The sequence below is a fragment of the Giraffa tippelskirchi genome, chromosome 3, assembly GCF_054371585.1.
Source record: "Giraffa tippelskirchi isolate mGirTip1 chromosome 3, T2T-mGirTip1v1.2.pri, whole genome shotgun sequence".
In the NCBI taxonomy this organism is placed as follows: Eukaryota; Metazoa; Chordata; class Mammalia; order Artiodactyla; family Giraffidae; genus Giraffa; species Giraffa tippelskirchi.
Genome location: NC_137277.1, coordinates 47,923,800 through 47,945,825, shown reverse-complemented (window position 1 = coordinate 47,945,825; position 22,026 = coordinate 47,923,800). Strand labels below are relative to the sequence as shown.

Genomic DNA, 22,026 nt, shown 5'->3' with positions numbered 1-22,026 from the left:
ATTGAAGGCGGGAGAAGAAGGGGACAACAGAGGATGAGATGGTTGGATGGCATCACCGACTCGATGGACATGAGCTTGCGTAAGCCCTGAGAGTTTGTGAAGGATGGGGAGGCCTGGTGTGCTGCAGTCCATGGGATCGCAAAGAGATGGACATGACTGAACAGCTGAAATGAACTGAACCGAGAAATGAACTTCTATCCTGTTGGGACCAGCATTCATTTGGTTCTGTTTGTTGTGACAGCTGGTCCTCCCCGGGGGAAAGCTGCTCCCCCTCCCATCACTCTCCCCTCTGCTGTCTTTGGACACACTCTCTTCTCCCATGTAGCTGCCAGGCCTCCAGCTCAGCCTCAGTCCAGCTCCCTGTTGGACGTGGTAGCTTTCTTTTGACTTTAAAAGGCTTTCATGGATCAAGTTTTCCTCCTTTAACAGTGAGAACATCCAAGACTTGAATTAAGAATTGAGGGGTGGGACTTCCCCGGCGGTCCAGTGGCTAAGACTCTGCATGTCCAAAGCAGGGGGCATGGGTTCAATCCCTGTTTGGGGAACTAAGATCCCACATGCCACGGGACACAGCCAAAAGAGTTAAAAAAAATTAAGGGGGAACGAAGTGGATCTCATACTTGGCCCTACACTTGGACCCAGGAGGGCCACTTGGCCTGGCTGTCACGTTCACAAAGGGCCTCAGATTTCAACCCTGTTATTACCTCTGATGACATTCAACCTACCAGCACAGGAGTGCTCTTCCAGGATGGAAAAGAAGAGACATTCATTCATCACATGGTGATGATTTCTCCTAGTACTGGACTGTGAAGCCGTTGATGTATTCTGAATTCATTTTATTTTTACAAATCCTATAATTAATCTGTGACGAACACTGTTATAGTGCATTGCGGTTGCTATGCAAGCAGTGATCTGTCATTAAATGTTACCATTTAACATCATCTAAAATTGCTTGTAACTTTCTGCATTTCTTCATTTTTTTATATGTGTGGCGCTTCAACAGCTGCAAATGGTCTAACCTCTCTTGACTTCCAAGAGACCCTGGCCTCATATCTTTTGCTATGAGATTATTTAGTAAATAACTTGGGGAAATGGGACTCCCCCCGCCCCCAAGCCTGCCCAAGCTTTGGGATCAAAGCTGCAGCTAAGGATAATATTACTTTGCGTATTTTCCTTTGTCTCCTTTGGGTATTATATTTGTCCTGGGGTCCCTCAAGGAGGGGAGCTGTCGTCTAGGCCCAACTTTCCACGCCTTGATCACACCCGTCCTGAGCTCCCTCACCTCCTCGTTCACCACCATGTTGCACATACATTCAGTGGCCGCCTGCCGCAGCTGGTCATGATTCTCAAACATGTAGTTCTCAATGTCCGGCAAGGCCTTCTCCTTAAAGATCTTCTTCCTAGGGAGTGAGGGGTGGAGGAGGAGAGTCTGCTGAGTCCTCTGTAAAGACCATTTGGGGTTTTAGCCACCCAGGGGCCATTCCAACATCCTCAGTCAGCACAGTTTCAGTTCAGTTCAGTTCAGTTCAGTTCAGTCGCTCAGTTGTGTCCGACTCTTTGTGACCCCAGCATCGTTTAGATGACAATAATCCCACCCCCGGGCTTCCCTGGTGGCTCAGTGGTGAAGAATCTGCCTGCCAGTGCAGAAGACTCAAGTTCAATCCCTGGATCGGGAAGAGCCCCTGGAGAAGGAAATGGCAACCCACTCCAATATTCTTGCCTAGGAAATCGCATGAACAGAGGAGCCTGGCAGGTTATAGACCATGGGGTCTCAAAAGAGTTGGACACGACTTGGTGACTAAAACAATACCAACAACAATCCCACCCCCAGGAGGGGCCCCAGTGACACAGCACAGCATCCTGGCCACAGCAGGGGGATCTCGGATGAACATGTCACCCAGCTGGTGATCCTCCTGTATTATTGCTGGAGAATGTCTTTCTCTCTCCTGCTGGAGATGAAACCATGATGTGAGGTCTAGAGTAACCCTCATGTGATCATGAGAAAGGGGAAAAGTCTGTCTGAGAATTAAGACAATACAGACAGAAGAGGGGGAGAGAAGTACATTCTGGGACAGCTCTGTAACCCCTGCATCAAGCTGCCCCTGAGTCTGGATTATCCTAGGTGAGTCATTAATTACGACTCCCAATATCCTGAATCATTAAATTCCCATTATATTGAGACCAACTTGAGTTGAGTTTTCTGCCACTTAAAGAATTTCTGCCCAATTCCACCATCCTCTTGCTTCCAAGGAGGAATACACTTTATCCCACCCCTCATCCACCTGATATTTCTTTTACTACTTCAGAAGGAAGTGTCTTTCCAGTCTCCCTTGGCTTTGCACCTTCACTGCAGTTCTTCCAAGTGCTAACTCACATCCCTCCCAGCATCATTTTTACCCACAGTCTTCGAGCTCGTCCTCAGAGGAGCGCACACACAGTTTCTGGGACATTTCCACCGACCCTTCACGCAACACCGCTCTCCACCCGTTCCCTCCACGCCCCCACTCACCGGAGCTTGTCACTCCGCCCAGACAGGTTGGTGAGGCCTAGGAGAGCCTCGTAGTTCTGAAGTCCATCCCTCTGTGTGTTCAGGAGACTCACGAGGGGCCGCACCACCTCGTACACCTATGCAGAATGGGTCGAGGAGCCGTCAGATGGAGACTATCTCCGCCAGTCATTTACAGGTGTCCGGCTCTAGAATTTCCAATGCACTTGCCCACCCATTGTCTGATTCCACCTCCACAATGCTCCTGAGGGGCGGGGTTATTTCCTTTACTTTGCAGATGAGACAGCCTTGTTTGTCAGAGCCAGGGCTGGAATCCATGCCCCTCCAACTCATCGCCCTCTTTGTGATGGCACCACGGCCCCTCCCAAGCCAGGGGGAGGGTGACAAGGAGAAAGGCCCCTGGGAGCAGACTCTTCCCATCACCTCCCCGCCCCCCACCCTGGCCACCCACCCGCTCCCCGGGGAAAGCGATGTCTGGGTTGGAGACCGCGGCGATCTTCGCTAGGGCGTGGGCTGCCTTCACTTTGCCCACTTCTGTGCCCTCCAAAGCCAGGGGAATCAGGGCCTGCAAGAAAAGGGCATAGGCACTCCTCGGTCACATATACAGAAGCCTCTCTCCCCAGCCTCCCTTGTCCAGCCACTGTCTGTTCCATCAGAAGTTCAGGAAGACTCAGCAACAGAGTCAACTCTTGAGCATCACAGAAAACAGTTAAATTCTTAATCACCGATTCACTCCCCCTGGTCCCCAGCACACATGGAGGTCTCTGCAGGCACTCTCCCCAACCCAAATACATTCTTTTGTCTTTTGGAAAAATCAAGACGCTGATGTTTTCCTTTCTACCTAAGTCAAAGCTAATCAAAACAGCAGCCATTCACTGAGCACCTCCTATGAGTCAACACTTTAAGTGTATTTTCTCTAATCCTGTGACATTCTACAATCTGACTGTGTGATGTTTTCCCTTGTTTTACAGACAGGAAGCTATGACTCAGAGAGATAAGTAATTTGCCCAAAGTTGTGCAGCTAAAAAGGGACAAGCAAGGACTCGACGACAAGCCTCCCACAGCAAAGCCCATGGTCTTTATCTGTACTGTTTCTTTCCAATAGCAAGGAGGATAGATGGGATTCCACAGTAAATCCCATGACACGTCACAGACTCAGGCACAGACAACACAGGTTCCTGAATAACTGTATTCCAAGAGGTCGGGCTGGGGCAGAGGGTGCATTATTCTTGGGCCAGGCAAAGAGCATGCACACACACATACACACAGATTACACGCATGCATAGACACACACACACACACGGAGACACATACACATACACGAGAGAGCTCCTCCCCAGTGGAGCACCTTCTCGGATGGCAAGAACCTTATCCCTCTCGATTACCTTACCGCCACCTTGAGCCACAATGGTACCTCGGTCCTTCGGGTTTTCACACAGTGCCAGGAATACCCTGGAGGGCAAGGATACAGGACACGCAGGATGTGAGTACGCCCTTCCCAGGCATCAGCAGGCCAACCAGTCAGATCCAGTAAAACCCTAGGAAGCACTCCCAGTGTGCACCTGCCCCAGAACTAACCTTGAGTGGCTGGGGAGGAAGAGAGGCCAAAGGCAGCTGCAGAAAGTGGCCCCATCCCTGCTTAGGGAGATACCAAATGGCTCACTAGGCTTCCCTGGGGGCTCAGATGGTAAAGAGTCTGTTTGCAATGCAGGAGACCCAGGTTCGATCCCAGGGAAGATCCCTTGGAAAATGAAATGGCAACCCACTCCAGTATTATTGCCGGGAAAATCCCATGGACGAAGGAACCCTTCAAGATAGTCCATCACCCAGGAGAAATTCTTCCACCCGGAGGGACCCCGGACCTCCATGATCTGGCCCTTGCCGTCCTCTCTGGTCTTATCTAGCACCACCCTCTCCTGTGCACTGCATGCTCCAGACACATTCCTGGAGAACCGTGACCTCATTCATTCCTTCTCTGTCCATCCTCAGGGTCTTTGCATATGCTGTTCCCTCTGCCTGGACCCCTTCCCTCCACTGCATGTGAGCAGCTTCTTTCTTTCCTCCACGGTTCCCTTGAGTTGTCACTTCTTCCGGGAGGCCTTCCTGGCTGCCCACCTACATGCCCTCCCCTCTGGCCAGTGGGCTACCCCTGCTTGTGCTCTGTTTGTCCCCCATCAGGGCACCCGCTGCGTTGTAACTGTGAGCCTGTCTGCCTCCCCATCAGGCTGTATGGAAACTGTGCCTTTCCCCTCCGGCATTTCAGGGTCTGGGAACCAGTTCACCAGAACAGTGACCTCCTTCCTCCCAGGGCACCCAGGATGGCCCACCCTGACATGTCTCTCTTCCGTGTTGATCCCCTTCAGCCTCCTCTCCAGGCCCCAGTGGCTCACTCCCTCATTTACTCCCCTGGCCACCTCTATGTCCCCACCCAGCCTCCTGCCTGCAGGCCCTTCAGGCCCCAGCTCCGGGCCACTGCAGCCGCACCTGGCCAGCAGTTCTTTGGTCTGGTCGGTGAGGATGGCATTGTCTGCTTTCACCATGCAGACCAGCGCCGAGGTGACACCGGCCTTCAGAAGCCGCTTCACTCGCATGTCCACAAAGTCCTTCTTGTCCTGGGGAGATGAAAAGGTGGCGAGGAGATCAATCCTGGAATAAGGAAGATCATCCCAAACACTAGATGACCTGTATGTTCCTTTTCTTGCAAAAGGCTGGTTTTCCATTAGGCTATGCCTGGGGGCAGAGTGAGAGTGGAGAGAGAGCAGATAAAACCGACAAAACAATGGATCGGATTTTGCTGGAAACCCAGCGTCAGCCTCAGGGTTGAATAGTCTCTACAGATAATCCTCAGAGTGTCTGAGAAGAGGCTGCTGACAGCTGTGGACAGTCTCTGGCAGCCACATTTGAACTTCACAGTGGCAGAACATGCTAGCTATATGCCCTTGCCTGCATGAAATCCTATGCAGCTTTAAAAAATTATTCAGGGACTTCCCTAGTGGTCCAGTGGCTAAGAGTCCGCCTGCCAATGCAGGGGGCATGAGTTCGATCCCTGGTCCAGGATGATCCCATATGCTGAAAGGCAGCTAAGCCTCTGAGCCACAGCTACTGAAGCCCATTGACCTAGAGCCTGTGCTCCACAACAAGAGAAGCCACTGCAATGAGAAATCTGCACACCATGATGAAGAGTAGCCCCTCGCTCAACACAACTAGAGAAAGCCTTGCACAGCAACAAAGACCCAGTGCAGCAAAAAATAAATATTAGTTAATTAAAAAAAAATTATTCAATGGGGCTTCTAGTGGTTAAGACTCCAAGCTTCCACTGCAGGGGGGTTTGGGTTCCATCCCTGCTGAAGAAACTAAGATCCCGCATGCCTAAAGACCTGAAGTGTTTCTCCCAAACTGGATACAAGATGATAGATACATTCTGATTATAACTATTTTTTTTTTAAGCACAGGATAAAAAGCCTCTGGTAGTTAATGCAACACACCAAAATCCAGATATCCCAGAAAATAAAATTGGTATGAATGTTGAAAACATGAACTATAACAAACTGTCTTGTGTCCATGAAATCAACCACGTAAGTTGCAAAACGTTCATCATGGCTCCATTTGGTTTTCCAGACCATAAACTGTTGATGCCCCCTCCACCTCAGTGGAACGTTTAAACTAAGAAAAAACACAAGTGCCACCTAGTGGGGGAAACTGATCATGATCCTCTTCAATTTATCTGCGTGCATACGTGCTTCAGTCCGTGTCCGACTCTTTGCAACCCTTTGGGCTGTAGCCCGCCAGGCTCCTCTGTCCATGGAATTCTCCAGGCAAGAATACCAGAGTGGGTTGTCATTTCATTCTCCAGGGGATCTTTAAGACCCAGGGATCAAACCCGGGTCTCCTGTATTGCAGGTCTTTACCATCAGAGCCACCAAACCTGCACTTTATCTGCATCTTCTGTCAAGTCCTCCAAACACACACACACACACACACACACACACACACACACACACACACACACACACACCCGAATATCACTAACTTTCCGTCCCACCTCTCTGGTGGTCCGGTGATGGACAGCTCCCTCCCCCTCTCGGCCATCCTCTTCCCCACCTTGGGGTGCTCCTCGGGCACATGCTGCTTGGAGAACTTGGCCAGCTGCACCAGCTCAGGGATGACTTCCTTGACATCGTAGCTGTTGGTGCAGTTCACCAGGGTGGTGGCCACCGAGTACAGGATGGTCTTGTCGGGAGTCTGGAGACAGGAGGTGGTAGATGGTAGTGGGAGTGGGGGGATGGAGACAGGAAGAAAGGAAACCTGAGAACAAACAAACCACTGCTTCCCAGAGGCTCCCTCGAAGGCAGGCTGCTCTGGGAGGAGTGTGGCTGGTGAGGCCCCAAGGCAGAGGAACCGGTTCTGCTCACACGGGGTGGCAGGGATTTCTCCTGCCCCCTCAGCAGCACCCAGAGCATGCATGGAAGTCCTCCGAGTGTTCCCATTGCTTTGTGCTCCTTTCAAAAGCCCAGTGGGATAGGGTGGGACCTGGACACCTTCTGTTGGAAATGCCCTCCCACACTTCTGCCTTTTGTGGTGAGAAAGAGCCATTGGTGGGGTGGGGGAGCCCGGTGGTGGCCCAACACAGGAAGAAAGGCATCTGGGAGGGACTGGGAAGGAGGGGAGAGGCCCAAAAAAGACCTCTTGGTCCCTAAGACCTCACTCCCGGAAGCAGTTCCAGGAAAAAACTACCATCATCTTGTTCATCCTCCCACTGCCTGGAAGGCATGAAGAGTTGTGAGTCCATTTCCCGGTCAGGAAAGATGAGGACCAGACAGAGGGAAATGACCAACCCCGGTTTACGTGACGAGAAGGGGGTGGAGTCAGGATGAGGAAGGGAGGATGTCCAATTTCCCAGCTCAACAGACAGCCCGTGGGCCTGAATCCAGCAGATCCCGGGGCCAGAGGTCAGGGCCACACTTGCCTTGGCCAGCTCGAACATGGCCTGCAGGGCAGGGATGTCCTGAACAAAGTCGTCCTTCACGTCGGCGTCCAGCGTGAGGTAGGCCAGGCCCTCCACCGCCCATTTCCGGGTCCGGGTGTCTATGGATGCGTTGCACAGCCACCTGTGGGAGGGGAGGCACTGGGGAAGGGTCCCGGGGCTCCAGGCAAGAGCAAAGCGATCCAGGGGAGCAGGCAGGTGGGCGGCCTTCCAGGATCTGGCGTCCGCTAGGGCACATCCCGTGGAGGAGATGGTGGGCTTGGGGGAAAACGCTTACTTGCGACACTGTTTGGCCAGCTTCTCTGTCGAGCCTTCGGCAAACTGCCTGAGCGCGTAATCTGTGCCGCCAGCGGAGCCGAGTTTACAGAGTCCCTGGGGAGGAGGAAGGGTTTGTAGGATCAGAGACACCAGGCTTGGGGACCAGGCCCTGCTCAAACACGTCCCTGAGGCTGGAACACTCTGCCCCCTTGCTTTGCCTGGATATACCTCTCTGCATCCTACCGAACTCCGGTCAGATATCACCTCTCCCAAGATGCCTTCCCTGAGGCTTCCAGGTTAGGGTGGATGCCCACAAAGCTGGAGGCTTTTACTCTACCCATTTCCTCCCTCCCCCACCCACTATTTTGTCCCCATAGGTGCTTTATGTCTGTCGTTTTGAAAAATCAGCTAGGATAATACTAGTGTTGGTTGCTCAGTCATGTCTGACTCTTTGCAACCCCATGAACTGTAGTCCACCAGGCTCCTCTGCCCATGGAATTCTCCAGGCAAGAATACTGGAGTGGGTAGCCATTCCCTACTCCAGGAGATCTTCCCAACCCAGGGATCTAACCTGGGTCTCCTGCCTTGCAGGCAGATTCTTTACCATCTGAACCACTAGGGAAGCCCAAATACTAATACATCTGAAACCACAGTGATAAAACTTATGGCACAAAAACTGGCCATGAAATCATTCTGTGGGGGTAAGATTCAGATGTGCAGATTTTTACCCAGGAAAAATTGGACTCTTGCGGGGGAAAAAAAAAGTCTGTCTTCCATAAGAGAAAACTCACAATGGCAGAAGCTAAAATCAGTTTTAAAAAAACTGATATAAACCAAAAAAGAAAAACAGATCAATGACTCAAATCCTCACTGTAATTGTTGACAAGAAAAAGGTCAATGAAAGTGATTTCTATATAATGAAAATGGGAAAAAATGCAGTAGGTTTAACTGTGCTATATAGAAACCAAGTAAGGAAACTATGAAATTAAAAGATGCTTACTCCTTGGAAGGAAAGTTATGACCAACCTAGACAGCACATTAAAAACAGAGACATTACTTTGGCAACAAAGGTCCATCTAGTCAAGGCTATGGTTTTTCCAGTAGTCATGTATGGATGTGAGAGTTGGACTATAAAGAAAGCTGAGAGCCGAAGAATTGTCGCTTTTCAACTGTGGTGTTGGAGAAGACTCTTGAGAGTCCCTTGGACTGCAAGGGGATCCAACCAGTTCATCCTACAGATCAGTCCTAGGTGTTCATTGGAAGGACTGATGTTGAAGCTGAAACTCCAATACTTTGTCCACCTGATGCAAAGAGCTGACTCATTTGAAAAGATCCTGATGCTTGGAAAGATTGAGGGCAGGAGGAAAAGGAGACGACAGAGGATGAGATGGCTGGATGGCATCATCGACTCAATGGACGAGTTTGGGTAAACTCGGGGAGTTGGTGATGGAAAGGGAGTCCTGGCGTGCAGCAGTTCATGGGGTTGCAAAGAGTCGGACATGTCTGAGTGACTGAACTGAACTGAAGGAAACTAACTGAGTTTTTGAAGTCTGCACTGAAAGTACTTGCTGGACAAAAGCTCATCAGCATTTAAGTTGTTCAAAAGCATTGAGGAGGGACTTGGTGATCCAATGGTTAAGACTGCTCCCAATGCAGGGGGCACGGGTTTGATCCCTGTTGGGGGAACTAAGATCCTGCATACCCCATGGTAAAAAAAAAAAAAAAAGTTAAGGAGACAGTCATTATATATCATGGTCTCCCATCCTGAATACACATTCTCATAGTCTTCTGCTTATCACTCTGCTCTGCAGAGGCCTGTGGGTGGGTCTGGGTGCTTACAGCTTGGTTTCCTCAAAGACAGGGGCCACATCCCATTCATTCTGGCATCCCTGGTACCTGGTGCAGTGTCTGGTACCCAGCCCACTCACCACCAGTGCGCGGATCTTGATCTTCTCATTTTTGGTGGTCTTGTAGATCTCTTTGAGCAGTGACACACCATTGGTGATGATGAAGGTGGCACGGCTGAGCTTGGTGGAGGCGTGGATGAGGGCCTCCACGGCCACCAGCTGGTCCGTCTCACGCTCCGAGCCGCACAGCGCCACCATCATCTCCATCACACCTTTCAGTCCCAGCAGCTGATTGCCCAGGTCAAAGGGGCCCTGCAGGATCCCCGACACCGTCTGGATGGCAATCACGTTCTTGTCCATGTCCTGGGGGTCAAACGTGCCCCTAAAACAGGAGGCCAGTGTGGTCAGAGGAGTGGGAGATTTGAGGGCAGACAGATTTGGTTGTGCATCCTAGATTCACAACTCATATGCTGTGTGACCTAAGGCAAGTCACTGAACCTCTCTGAACCTCAGCTTCTTGATTTGGAAACTGAGGATAGCACTACTACTTCTCAGATTTATGACGAGGATAGATGACATAATGGATGTGCCAAGTGTTGTGTTCCTCAAGAATCCCACCCAGATGAGGACTGACACTCAAGACGTTTGTTAGGGAAAGCTCTTGGGATCAACACCTGTTGGGAAAGGGAAGAAATCAGGACTGGATGGAGGGAGATGCTGGACTGCGACGCAGTCATGACAAAGCCTCATCTTGCAAAGAGTTCCAGAGCTGAGAAACCATTCAAAGTTGTTCCAGTTTGGAGTGAGGGATGAACCACTGGATGCTGGCTGCCCTGGGAAGGTGAATAGCTATCCTTAGCTGAACCAAGTCCCCAAAAAGAGGTGACAGGTGAGAGCTGTCAGCCAACAGGCTTCCCAGAAGCTGAGATGTCTAGTGGGACAGGACAGCAGCCACCACAGCACAATAGGGCTACCATGGTGCCTGGCACACCACCTCACTCCCCAATGTGGCTGAATCATGCTGTAGCCTGGCCCAGTCATTCCCCTATCTGGTCCTAGTCCTTTCCTCATTGCGTTAGGGGGAGGGGATGGACCAGAAGAGCTGGCAGGTTCTGTCTTGCTTTCAAAATCCACTATTATCTACTCTAAAGGAAGATCTCTGCCTGGGGACACCCAATCCTTCCGAGATCTGCCAGGTTTGTTCGTTGTGGGGAATCAGGGCAGATGTACACAGTGCAAATGCAGAGGGGTATAAGTGAAAGGAGAGCATGGCGTAAGAGTCAGAGACCTGGGCTCCGGTCCCACTTCTGCCTCTGGCTGGGTGGGTGGGTGAGTCCATCTGGGGGAGAGGGGCTGGCTTCAGGAGCTCCGAGACACCCTCCAGCCCAATCTGTGCCCTGTGCTTCATCTTCCTGCTCGGTGCTGGGGAACCCAGAGCCTTTCCTGATTGTGGCCTCTGTGCCACAACTACCAAGCTAGTGCTCTAGAGCCTGAGAGCTGCAACTACTGAAGCCCTTGCACCTAGAGCCTGTGCTCCACAACAAGAAGCCCAAGCATCACAGCTAGAGAGTAGCCCCCACTTGCAAGAACTAGAGAAAGCCCATACGCAGCACCGAAGACCCAGCAAAGCCATAAATAAATAATTAAAAATAATAATAATAATGAGTTGAGATCTGCCCTTTAAACCAATGTCAGCTGGTATCTGAACCTCCACCCAGCCCCTGGCCCCTGATGAAGCACCCCCTGGGGGTGGGAGGTAGCAGACTCAGGCTCCTTTTGTTGAAGGTGGTGACCCCCCCACTCAGGGCCAGGTGACCACAGAGGTGGCATTCACAGGCAAACCCCTATCCAAACTTAACTCTGGGAGATAGTTACTGGAACTCAGTTTGAGCCTTCATGAAAGACTCAAGTTGCTGCAAACACTGAAGCTGAGGTAGAAAAAGACCATTGAGAAGCCCTGAGGAGTCTTAAAAGTGACACAAAGTCAGGATCAGGAGAAACTATGGGATTGAGACAACTTTGCTGGGACCCAAATCCAGGAAGCTGAGAATGTTTTTTACATTTTAAAGTAGTTTTTTTTTTTCATTGTGTTAGAGACCTATGTGTTTCATAAAACCTAAACGTACTCTCTGGCACTTTACAGGAAAAGTCTGTCAACCCCTGGAATACAGAAAGGAAAGCAGGGTGAAGAAGGCAGGGTTTCCACCCTCCCAAGACTCTCCTAGTGCATTTAAACATGCAGCTTCCTGAGCCACAACCCAGACTACTGAGTCCCAGAAATCCGAATAATTTCCAAGTTTGAGGATTATTGGAGTAAAGGAAAAGAGAAGCCAGCTACCGTGAGGAGAGATCCACATGGGGATCTTCCACCCAAGAGCGAGCACCAACGTGCCAGCCACATGAACGCAGCATCCTGGAAGGTCTTCCAGCCCCGGTCCAGCCTTCAGATGACAGTAGCCCAGGCCAACATGTGGCTAATATGTAAGCCCTAAAGCCAGAACCACCCAGCCAAACCTCTGCCAAATTGCTGTCCTATTGTGAGATAATGGGAGAAGGACATGGCAACCCACTCCAATATTCTTGCCTAGAGAATCCCATGGACAGAGGAGCCTGGTGGGCTGCTGTCTATGGGGTCGCACAGAGTCGGACACAACTGAAGTGACTTAGCATGCATGCATGCATTGGAGAAGGAAATGGCAACCCACTCCAGAATTCTTGCCTGGACAGAGGAGCCTGGTGGGCTGCTGTCTATGGGGTCGCACAGAGTCGGACACGACTGAAGTGACTTAGCAGCAGCAGCAGCAGCAGCAGTGAGATAATAAATGATGCTTCTTGTTTTAAGCTGCTAAATTTGACTAATACAAAGCCCGGCTGAAATGGAGCAGGACCCTATGGTCCTTCCCCATCATGTCCTCAACCTGCCTTTTGTCTGTTGAAAAATTTTAGCCGAACAACAAATTTAGTCAGAGAAGTGGGAAAATGCAGAAACAAATGAAAACAATCAAATGAAACCAAATAATACTAGTTTAGTTATTAAGCTAAATCAAGGACCTTTAGTTTCTCCTCAAGGGCCATAGGTAATATTCTGAGCCATATCCTGTGATCTGTCTTAAAGACACTGAAACCCTCGCCAGGTGAAAGAAGTCAAGTATGTGATGACCGGACTGTGGCCATGATAAATGCTGCCACAGTTCTGAGAACTGGCCTCAAAGAAATGAGAGCAAACTGACCCTTAAGACTAACTGGACTGAAAACAATCAAGATGATGCTGGTCAGACCACTGATGACCAATTTCAAGATGACTGTCAGAGCTGACTGTGCCGTTTCTGTGTGTAGCACCCCTCCCTCCAAGACCTATAGCAGTTCTTGCCCACTGATTGTCAGTGGGGTGGCAGGCGGAGTCAGCCTTTGGACAGGAGTCTGCCCTCCCCTCACCCCCAGGTTGCCGGCTTCTGAAATAAAGCAAGCTTTCCTTCCCACCAGCCTTGCCTCTTTATTGGTTTTTGAGAGGCAAGCAGCCAGATCCCCACTCGGTTACACGACCCTCCGGGAAACTCACGTGATGTACTCCTCGCAGATCTTGCGGAAGTGATCGCGCTCCGGGTCACAGCGCAGGTCGTCGTAGAGCTTGTTGATGAGGATCGAGGCCAGCATGCGGGTGTTGTCGGTCAGGGGCAGGCAGGACGGCAGATCTGGGACCTGCCCCACCACCTTTAGGATCTTCCTTAGGCCTGCAGGACAGACGACAGCAAGTGTAAGATGCCAGCCAGGCCCCGTCCTCAAAAACGCCCCTCCTCGCCCAGCTCTGCAGCCCGCAGAGGCAGCATGCGGCTCATCCAGTGGGAAGGGCACTGGGATGCAGCCTAGAGACCCAGACTCCACACCTGCCTCTGCCCCTACCTGAGCCATTCGCCTCCCGTCATGGGCCTCATTTTCACATTTACACAGTCAAGACTAGTTGAGCTCAGAGGACTCTACATGGCATCACCGACTTGATGAACATGAGTTTGAGTAAGCTCTGGGAGTTGGTGATGGGCAGGGAAGGCTGGTGTGCTGCAGTCCCTGGGGTTGCAAAGAGTCGGACATGACTGAGCGACTGAACTGACTGACCAGTGCTAACGTTCTGTGGGTTGATGTATAATCTTCCTCAAATACTGGATTATATTCTCTTTTCCCCAGGCTTTAGTTTCTTTTTCCGTAAAATGGGAACGACATTACCTACCTCATAGAGTATGAGGATTCACCAAGATAATGCACGGAAACGTTGGCCTAGTGCTAATCTAGACACATCATGACACTAAATAGTTATTAATTATTTAGCAAATAGGATATTTACCATTATGGTTATTATCCCTTCTCCTGTTGAAGAATCTTCAAAGGCTTCCTATTACCCACCAGGCTAATTCAGCCATTACATATTTATTGAATAAAAGAATGAATGAGTGAATGAGGTGCTAGCTAATAAAATAAAGGATCTCAAGAAGATCACAATACAATAGAGAAGACAGATGTATAAAGATTACAATAAGGTAATCTTACTGTGTGCCAAGGGCTTTCTACATGCTATCTCATTTAATCCTAACATTGACCCTACTGGTGAGTAGAAATTAATATTGCCATTTTTCAGAGCAGAAAACCAAGACATGGAGAAGTCAAGTAACTTGCTCAAGATCACAGGGCTGGCAGTGACGTAGCAGGGAGCCTCTCTGTCTGATTTCAAAGACCACGATGTTAACTGTGAGGCTACACTGCCTCGGGGACAATAGCGTGATTTCAGAGCCAGGTTGTAGTGGAGGCTAGGAGCTGATCAGACCTTGGGTGGCACAGGTTACGTGGGAGGGGGGACATTCTAGGTAAACGTTGGGAGGCATGATACTCTGGATCAGGGCCAGGGGCGATTAAAAGTGCCTGGCAGTAAATTTTGTGCTGTGTATTTTAGCACACACACACAAAAGCACTGGCAAGACTGAAGAGTCATTGGAAGGCGCCTGATGAACCAAGCCCACCTCCCAGCCTGGCTCTCAAAAGCCTTCATCAAATGCACCTGATCCACATCCCCAGCCTCATCTCCTAGCTTTCCCTTCTGTGTGCCCTCATCTTGAGCATCTCATCTCTCTTCTGCTAGAACACCCTGGACCTCCCCTTTGTCCATGTCTGCCCTTCCCTGAAGCCAGAAACTCACTTCAGTCTTGACATCATGGTGACTCCCCTACCCAAGTCCCCTAGACCGGTTTTCACAACAAACAACTTCCACATTGCAGCTTTTCACAAGACACCTAGATTTTTAAGTCTACACTATTTTTACCTAAATGTTATTCATTTCGGTGCCTAGAATAACAGATACTGTTCCTCACCCACTCTATCCCATAAACCATGTGGTTGGGCCTAGATCCTAGTGCAGAGAGGTCTATTGTCAATGCCCAGCCTTTGTGATATATGCAGAGAAGACCAGAACTGGGGTGGGGAGGGAGGGGAGTGTTGAGTGGAGGAGGCTTAAGCACTAGAGGAATATGTTCAAGTCTAAGCACCTGTGCATGAACTTTGCTGAGATCTGCGAAAACCAAACAAGGAAAGTGCTGTATCAAAACAGAATAAAGGTCAAGCTGATAAAAGCTGGCTTGAACATTTTAGAAAAGGTATGGTCTAAATGTCATGACACCTGTGGGAGAATTTATCTCAACAGATCATAAAGCCATAAGTATGATTCCTGAACAACTGAAAGTAATTTAGGGCATCTCCAGGGGTGACGCCCTGGAGCTGATAAATTTAATGGATATTTTCTGGAGCACTGTTACTGGTCTTTGTATAAAGTACACTGATGCCATTTCTCCCTTCTGGAAGGCCTGAATTTTGCCAGCGTGAGACTTCAGAAATGTTACTCACATTGGTGGAGTTTGGTTTGGTTTTTTTGGCACTTGCCTCACTTGTCAGGAAACTCCACCCAGATGTTTTTGACTGTGTTCTGTGTGCGTTCAGGCTCTGAATTCAGAGCCTGCACCTAGGCTTTCACCAGCCCACTGGTGGATCCTAACATGCTAATGTCTTTTCCTGCCTTTTCAGTTGGGAATGAAGACCTCTCCCAGACAAGAGCCACACTCCTTCCACCTTCTGCTTGTTGCCTGGTACCCCGGTGCCCACTGGAAAGGCTGGCATGAGCCCCAGACCCTCCCACCTCCTCACCGTTATCAACCACGTAGATGGTGCGGGAGTTGTCATGAATGGCAAGGTCCTTCCTGGGGACGTTCTTATTGAGCAGGTTCAGGGCCTGATCCCTACCCTGGCCAGACACCTTCTTACTGACCAGCATGTCGAGCAGGTGGTTGGTGATCTGCTTCAGGTCCTTCTTGGAGTCTGAGGAAGGAGAGGACAAGGGTGAATGGAGAGGACTCCATCCTGGTATACAGGACCAGGGATGGCTGGGACTTCTGGAAGGACTCTGGAAATGTCAAATCCACTGCTTCCCAGATCCTGGAATTTCCCGGGAGAGTATCCTGTCTCATTCCAAAGAAGGGAGGGAGACTTCTAGACAACACCCCCAAGGGTGATCAGAAAGGGGGTGGCAGAGGGTGAGGTGGTTGGATGGCATCACCAACTCAATGGACATGAATCTGAGCAAACTTCAGGAGATAGTAAAGGACAGCGAAGCCTGGCAGTCCACGGGGTCACAAAGAGTCGGACATGACTAAGCGACTGAATAACAACAACATTCAAGTTGAATTCCAACTTCATTAAATAGATATTTATATGAATGGATAGAAAAAAAAAAGACTAGAAAGGGACTTCCCAGGTGGTACAGTGGATAGGAATCTGCCTGCCAATGCAGGGGACACAGGTTCGATCCAGACATCTTACTGGGAAGGTCTGGGAAGATTCCACATGCTGAGAGCAACTAAGCCCATGCACCACAATTACTGAGTCCCTAGTCTAGAGCCTGTGACTACTAAGCCCACATGCCTAGAGCCTCTGCAACAACGGAAGCCACTGCACTGCAACAAAGAGCAGCCCCCACGCACCACACTTAGAGAAAGCCCATGCACAGCAGTGAAGATCCAGCACAACCAAAAATAAAATTAAGAAGTTAATTAATGTGAAAAATGTGTTTTTAAAAAAAGAATAAAGACTGGAAAGTTTCACATGGCAGTGATGATAGTAGTTATCTGGAGGGATGTTTACAGGTCATTGGGTTTTTTTTTTTTCATCTTTACATATTTCTAAAATTTTCCAAGTTTCTCCAATAAGCCTGTTACTTTTTAAAAATAATTTTATTTATTTATTTTTGGCTGGGCTAGGTGTTCATTGCTGCGTGAGCTTTCCTCTACTTGTGGTGCGTGGGAGCTACTCTATAGTTGCCAGGTGCAGGCTTTTCTTTGCAGTGGCTTCTCTCGTTGCAGAGCACAGCCTCTAGGGTGTAGAAGCTTCAGCTGATGCGGCTCCCAGGCTCTAGAGCACAGGCTCAATAGTTGCTCCAAGGCGTGTGGGATCTTCCTGGATCAGGGATCAAACCCAGGTCCCCTGCACTGGCAGGTGGGATCTTTACCACTGAACCACCAGTTACTTTTTAAAACTTTTTCATCTTGCAAAACTGAAATTCCCATTAAACAACTCATTTCCTCCTCCCCCCATCCCTGGCAACCATCATACAACTTTCTGTTTCTATGAGTTTGACTGTTTTAGAAAACACAGGGAATTCCTTGGTGGTCCACCGGGTAGGACTCTATGCTTCCACTGAGGGGGCACGGGTTTGATTCCTAGACCGGAAACTAAGGTCTGCAGCCGAAAGAAAAACAAAGAAAAGAAAAGAAACCTCATATGTGTGGCATACACAGTGTTTGTGTTTTTGTGACTTGGTTATTGACTTAACATAAGGTCCTCAAGGTTCATCCATGTTGTAGCCTGTGTCAGAATTTCCCACCTTTTTAAGGCTGAACAATATTCCATTGTAGAGATAGACACCACCTTTTATTTCTCCATTCATCCATAGATGGGCACTTGAGTTGCTTCTGACATTTTAGCTCTCATAAATGTGACTGTGCTTCTGTTACTTTTATAGTCAAAAAATAAATGGAAAAATATAACCGGGCCACATCCACATACACGAATGCTCAGTCTGAGGTAGTAACTGGCACTTCCTTGCCCCCACCTCCCCTGAAAACCATCTCTTACCCAGAACCAGGGCCTCTTCCTTCCCTCGATGCTCCTGTTTGTCCTCCCCAGACAGCGCGTCGATGATGGCCTGGAGCAGGTTGCAGACGGCCAGAGACATCTCCTCATTCTCCACCGCCATGAGGCTGCAGATTCGGTCTATCCGGACTGCGTGGAGGATCGCTGTGGCCTAGACGCCCCCAGTGAGAAGCACACGGTCAGCTGGCTGCCCCTCCCTTTCAACTGCTGTGCAGGTTAGGGAGTGGGCGAGGGCCGCCCCATGCAGTCGAGACAAAAGCCCAGGCAGCCGTGTCTCATGGGGCCTGTGGCCTCGGCAAGCCCCGGACTCAAGCCATGCCCCTTTCCAGAGGGACAGAGATGGCCTCTCGCCCCAGGGGAGGCACTGAACATGTGTGACGCAGCAAGTTCACACTGAGATGGGCTGGGCGTGTAAAACACACACTGGGTTTTGAAAACTTAGTATGAAAAACCATGAACTGTCACAGCCATTGCATTCAGCTCTTCCTCAGAAACCACTTTCAATAAACTTATCTTTGTTTGAGTGTGAAAGTGTTAGTCACTCAGTCGTGTCCAACTCTGCGACCCCACGGACTGTAGCCTGCCAGGCCCCTCTGTCTATGGAATTCTTCAGGCAAGAATACTGGAGTGGGTAGCCATTCCGCTTTCCAGGGGATCTTCCCAATTCAGGGATCGAACCCAGGTTGCCTGCATTGCAGGTGGATTCCTTACCATCTGAGCCACCAGCGAAGCCCTTCCTCTTTGTTTAGTCAGACCCATTGTCAGCTCAAAACCGACCAGAGGATCAGTTTCTGTTGAATGTGGGACCACACAACCAAGGTTGAGGCTGGACACTTTAGACGTCCTATTGGGGTCTATCCACGCCAGCCATGCCCCGCCCACAGGTCAACGCCCCGTCCTCCAGCTGGCCGCCCTTTGCTACACGAGCCCCGCCCCTGCCCTCACCCTAGCTCGGTGGCTACTGCACACGCCCGACAGTGTCCGCACGGCAGCCAGCATCAGCTCAGGCCTCTTTGTGTCCAAAAGCTGCATCAGCAGGGCCACGCCGTTGTTCTGGAAGATCCTCTCGGCCCCCGCTTCCTCACGGCCGAGGACAATGAGGTTGTTGGCGGCCTGAAGGCGCAAAGGAAACAACGAAGGTCAGGAGTGAAGTCTGGCTACTGAGGCCTTGACCATGAGCCAAGTGCAGGGGGCGGGGCAAGGACTGGGTCTTGAAAACTTCTTTATATTCTTTTGCCCTATAACCCTGCTCCTGGGAATGTAGCCCAAGAACATAATTCAGAACAAGAAACAAAGTAACTTGCAACAATAAACACCAGCTGGATGAAAATATACTGCAGCCATCAAAGACATAAATGAAAAGACTCAGAGGCAACTTGGAAAAAGCACTGGTTTGCAGAAACGGAATTGCAGGTTCACTCTGATGGCACTTTTGGTAAAATAAAACTGTGCATATATGCTTGTGGATAAGACCTTATAAAAGGTAGGGAAGGGACTTCCCTGGTGGTCCAGTGGTGATGACTCCACTTTCCAATCCTTGGGAGGGGAACTAAGATCCCACACTAACCCTAACCCTGGTTAGGGAACTAAGATTGCACATGCCGAGGAGCAACTGAGCCTGTGAATCACAGCAAAAGATCCCACACGCCGCAACAAAAGATCCCACATGCTGCAACAAATTTCCTGTGGGCCGCAACAAAGACCCAACACAACCAAATACAATTTTTTTTAAAGAAAAGAGTAGGGAAATGTTAAATTAATTAATCAAGGAGGCCATTAGTCTGAGGTGGCTTCAGTGCCTAAGCAACTAAGTAAGAAAACTCAAACCACACTTTGCTGTACAGCAGAAATTAACACAACCTTGTAAATCAACTATACTTCAATTTAAAAACAAAACAGCTACAATGAAAAAACCCTAACCCTATACTGTCTCGAGGTTAAGACACTGAAGGACAACCAATCACAAATAGCTAACAAGCCTTTCTCAAATAACGCCAACTGCTTAAGCTACAGCCTGGGCTTCCCAGGTGGCCCTAGTGGTCAAGAATCCATCTGCTAAAGCAGGAGACACAAGAGATGTTGGTTCGATTCCTGGGTCAAGAAGATCCCCTGGAGAAGGGAATGGCAACCCACTCCAAGTATTCTTGTCTGGAGAATTCCATGGACAGAGGAGCCCGGCAGACTACAGTCCAGGGGGTTGTGAAGAGTTTGACACGACTGAGCATGCACACTTTTAAGCTACAGCCAATCAAATAATTCCCTTGCTTTGCTTCCACCTCTTTTCTGTTTTTGTTTGTTTTGTTTTGTTTATATATTTGCAGCACGTGGGCTCAGTAGTTGCTGCACTCAGGCCTAGTTGCCCCACAACATGTGGGATCTTAGTTCCCGACCAGGGATCATACTGACTGACATGCCCTGCATTGGCAAGAGGATTCTTAACCACTGAACCACCAGGGAAGTCACCCACCTCTTTTCTATAAAAGCCTTTTCCCTAGCTCTTTTTGGTGGAATACTCCCAACCACTTCTGGTTTACGCTACCCAGTTCAAACAAATTTTGCTCAAACTCTTAGAGTTTTTAATATGTCTTAGTTTATCTTGTAACAGAATAGAAGTTTTTACATTGGGGATTCTTTTCCATTAAACATGTTCCTTGAATATGGTTTTGGCATTTTTTATTGTTCAAGAAAATCTGAAGTTGCAGGAGGTTCTCAGGAAGATTGAAGGTTGTGTGCAGAGAACGCTAGATGGGATTTGAAAGCCCTGGGTGATGATTCTGCCACATGCTAGCCACGTGACCTTGGGCAAGGCATAGCATTCTCCGGGTCTCAGATCCCTGTCTGTAAAATAGACAGTTTGAGCTGCATTTTCAAGTCTCTTCCCACCCTGAGGACATACACACACACACACACACACACACACACACACACACACACACACACACACACACGGGATATATAGATATAAGATATTCTGTGTGTGTGTGTGTGTGTGTGTGTGTGTGAGTCCTCAGGGTCTCTCTCTATATATATGTGTGTGTGTGTGTGTGTGTGTGTGTGTGTGTGTGTGTGTGTGTGTGTGTGTGTGTGTGTGTATGTATATAAAGGATATCCTGAACATTCATTGGAAGGACTGATGCTGAAGCTGAAGCTCCAGTACTCTGGCCACCTGATGCAAAGAACTGACTCACTGGAAAAGACCCTGATGCTGGGAAAGATTGAAGGCAGGAGGAGAAGGGGACGACAGAAGATGAGGTGGTTGGATGGCATCACCGATTCAATGGACATGAGTTTGTGTAGGCTCCAGGAGTTGGTAATGGTCAGGGAGGCCTGGCATGCTGCAGTCCATGGGCTCACAAAAAGTCAGACACAACTGAGCCACTGAACTGAACTGAACTGAGGATATAAAAGGATATAAAACCTTCCACTCTGAGGATGCATTCATAGTCATCCTTCAGTATCCACAGAAGATTGCTTCCAGGACCCTGGTGGATAACAAAATCCACAGATGCTCAAGTCCCTTACATAAAATGACATAGTACAGCTGACCCTCCTAACTGTAGGCAACCAATTGTGTGTTGAAATCCCTTAAAAGGCCGCAGATCTGGAGAGGAGGGCTTGAGCAAGACCTGAGACCCTGAGATTGGGCAAAGAATTCATGAGGCAAGAAAAGGAGGAGGTGGGCAAACAGGTAGGGAGTAAGAGGTTGGTGTGCATTCTTAGCTGCGTCTGACTCTGCGACCGCATGGATTGTGCCCACCAGGTTCCTCTGTTCACGAGATTTTCCAGGCAAGAATCCTGTTGTGGGTAACCATTCCCTTCTCCAGGGAGCTTCCTGACCCAGAGACTGAATCCCCTTCTCCTGCATTGCCGGCAGATGCTTTACCATCTGAGCCACCAGGGAACCCCCCAAGAGGCTGGGGAGGAGGCTGATTAAAGAATTTCAGGCAAGCATGAGCAGAACCATCATCTCTCTGTCAGTCAAGGGCTTTGTACTTTTCAGAGTACAAAGTACTGCTTTTATATATATAACAACTTATCAAGTCCTCATAAGAGTTTGTTATAAAAGATACTTGCATATTTAAAAAAAATTTTTGGTCGCACCTGCCTCATGTGGGATCTTAGTTCCTCAACCAGGGATCAACCCCAAGCTGCCTGCATTGGAAGGTGGAGCCTTAACCACTGGACCACTAGGGAAGGCATGATATTTGCATATTATATGATTACTGATCATAAAACTAACAAAAATTCCC

At 49.3% G+C, this 22,026-nt stretch overlaps 1 protein-coding gene across 15 annotated transcripts in view; it reads right to left on the bottom strand.

The window, feature by feature from the left end:
* UNC45B (unc-45 myosin chaperone B) overlaps positions 1-22,026 on the bottom strand; it is a 31,451-nt gene that overhangs the window by 4,055 nt on the left and 5,370 nt on the right. For 5 of the 15 annotated variants that reach the window (XM_081584433.1, XM_081584432.1, XM_081584439.1 and 2 more), the window contains 13 exons: positions 18,722-18,889; positions 17,759-17,927; positions 15,776-15,946; positions 13,155-13,326; positions 9,677-9,977; positions 7,768-7,862; positions 7,467-7,614; positions 6,608-6,748; positions 4,991-5,118; positions 3,892-3,958; positions 2,958-3,071; positions 2,510-2,625; positions 1,283-1,400 (listed from right to left, as the gene is read on the bottom strand). In XM_081584433.1, coding sequence (XP_081440559.1) covers positions 1,283-1,400; positions 2,510-2,625; positions 2,958-3,071; positions 3,892-3,958; positions 4,991-5,118; positions 6,608-6,748; positions 7,467-7,614; positions 7,768-7,862; positions 9,677-9,977; positions 13,155-13,326; positions 15,776-15,946; positions 17,759-17,927; positions 18,722-18,889 — 1,908 coding nt within the window. Of the gene's footprint in view, positions 1-1,282; positions 1,401-2,509; positions 2,626-2,953; positions 3,072-3,891; positions 3,959-4,990; positions 5,119-6,607; positions 6,749-7,466; positions 7,615-7,767; positions 7,918-9,644; positions 9,978-13,154; positions 13,327-15,775; positions 15,947-17,758; positions 17,928-18,721; positions 18,890-22,026 lie in introns of all 15 variants that reach the window. The other 10 variants (XM_081584435.1, XM_081584434.1, XM_081584441.1 and 7 more) reach the window with 4 other exon arrangements.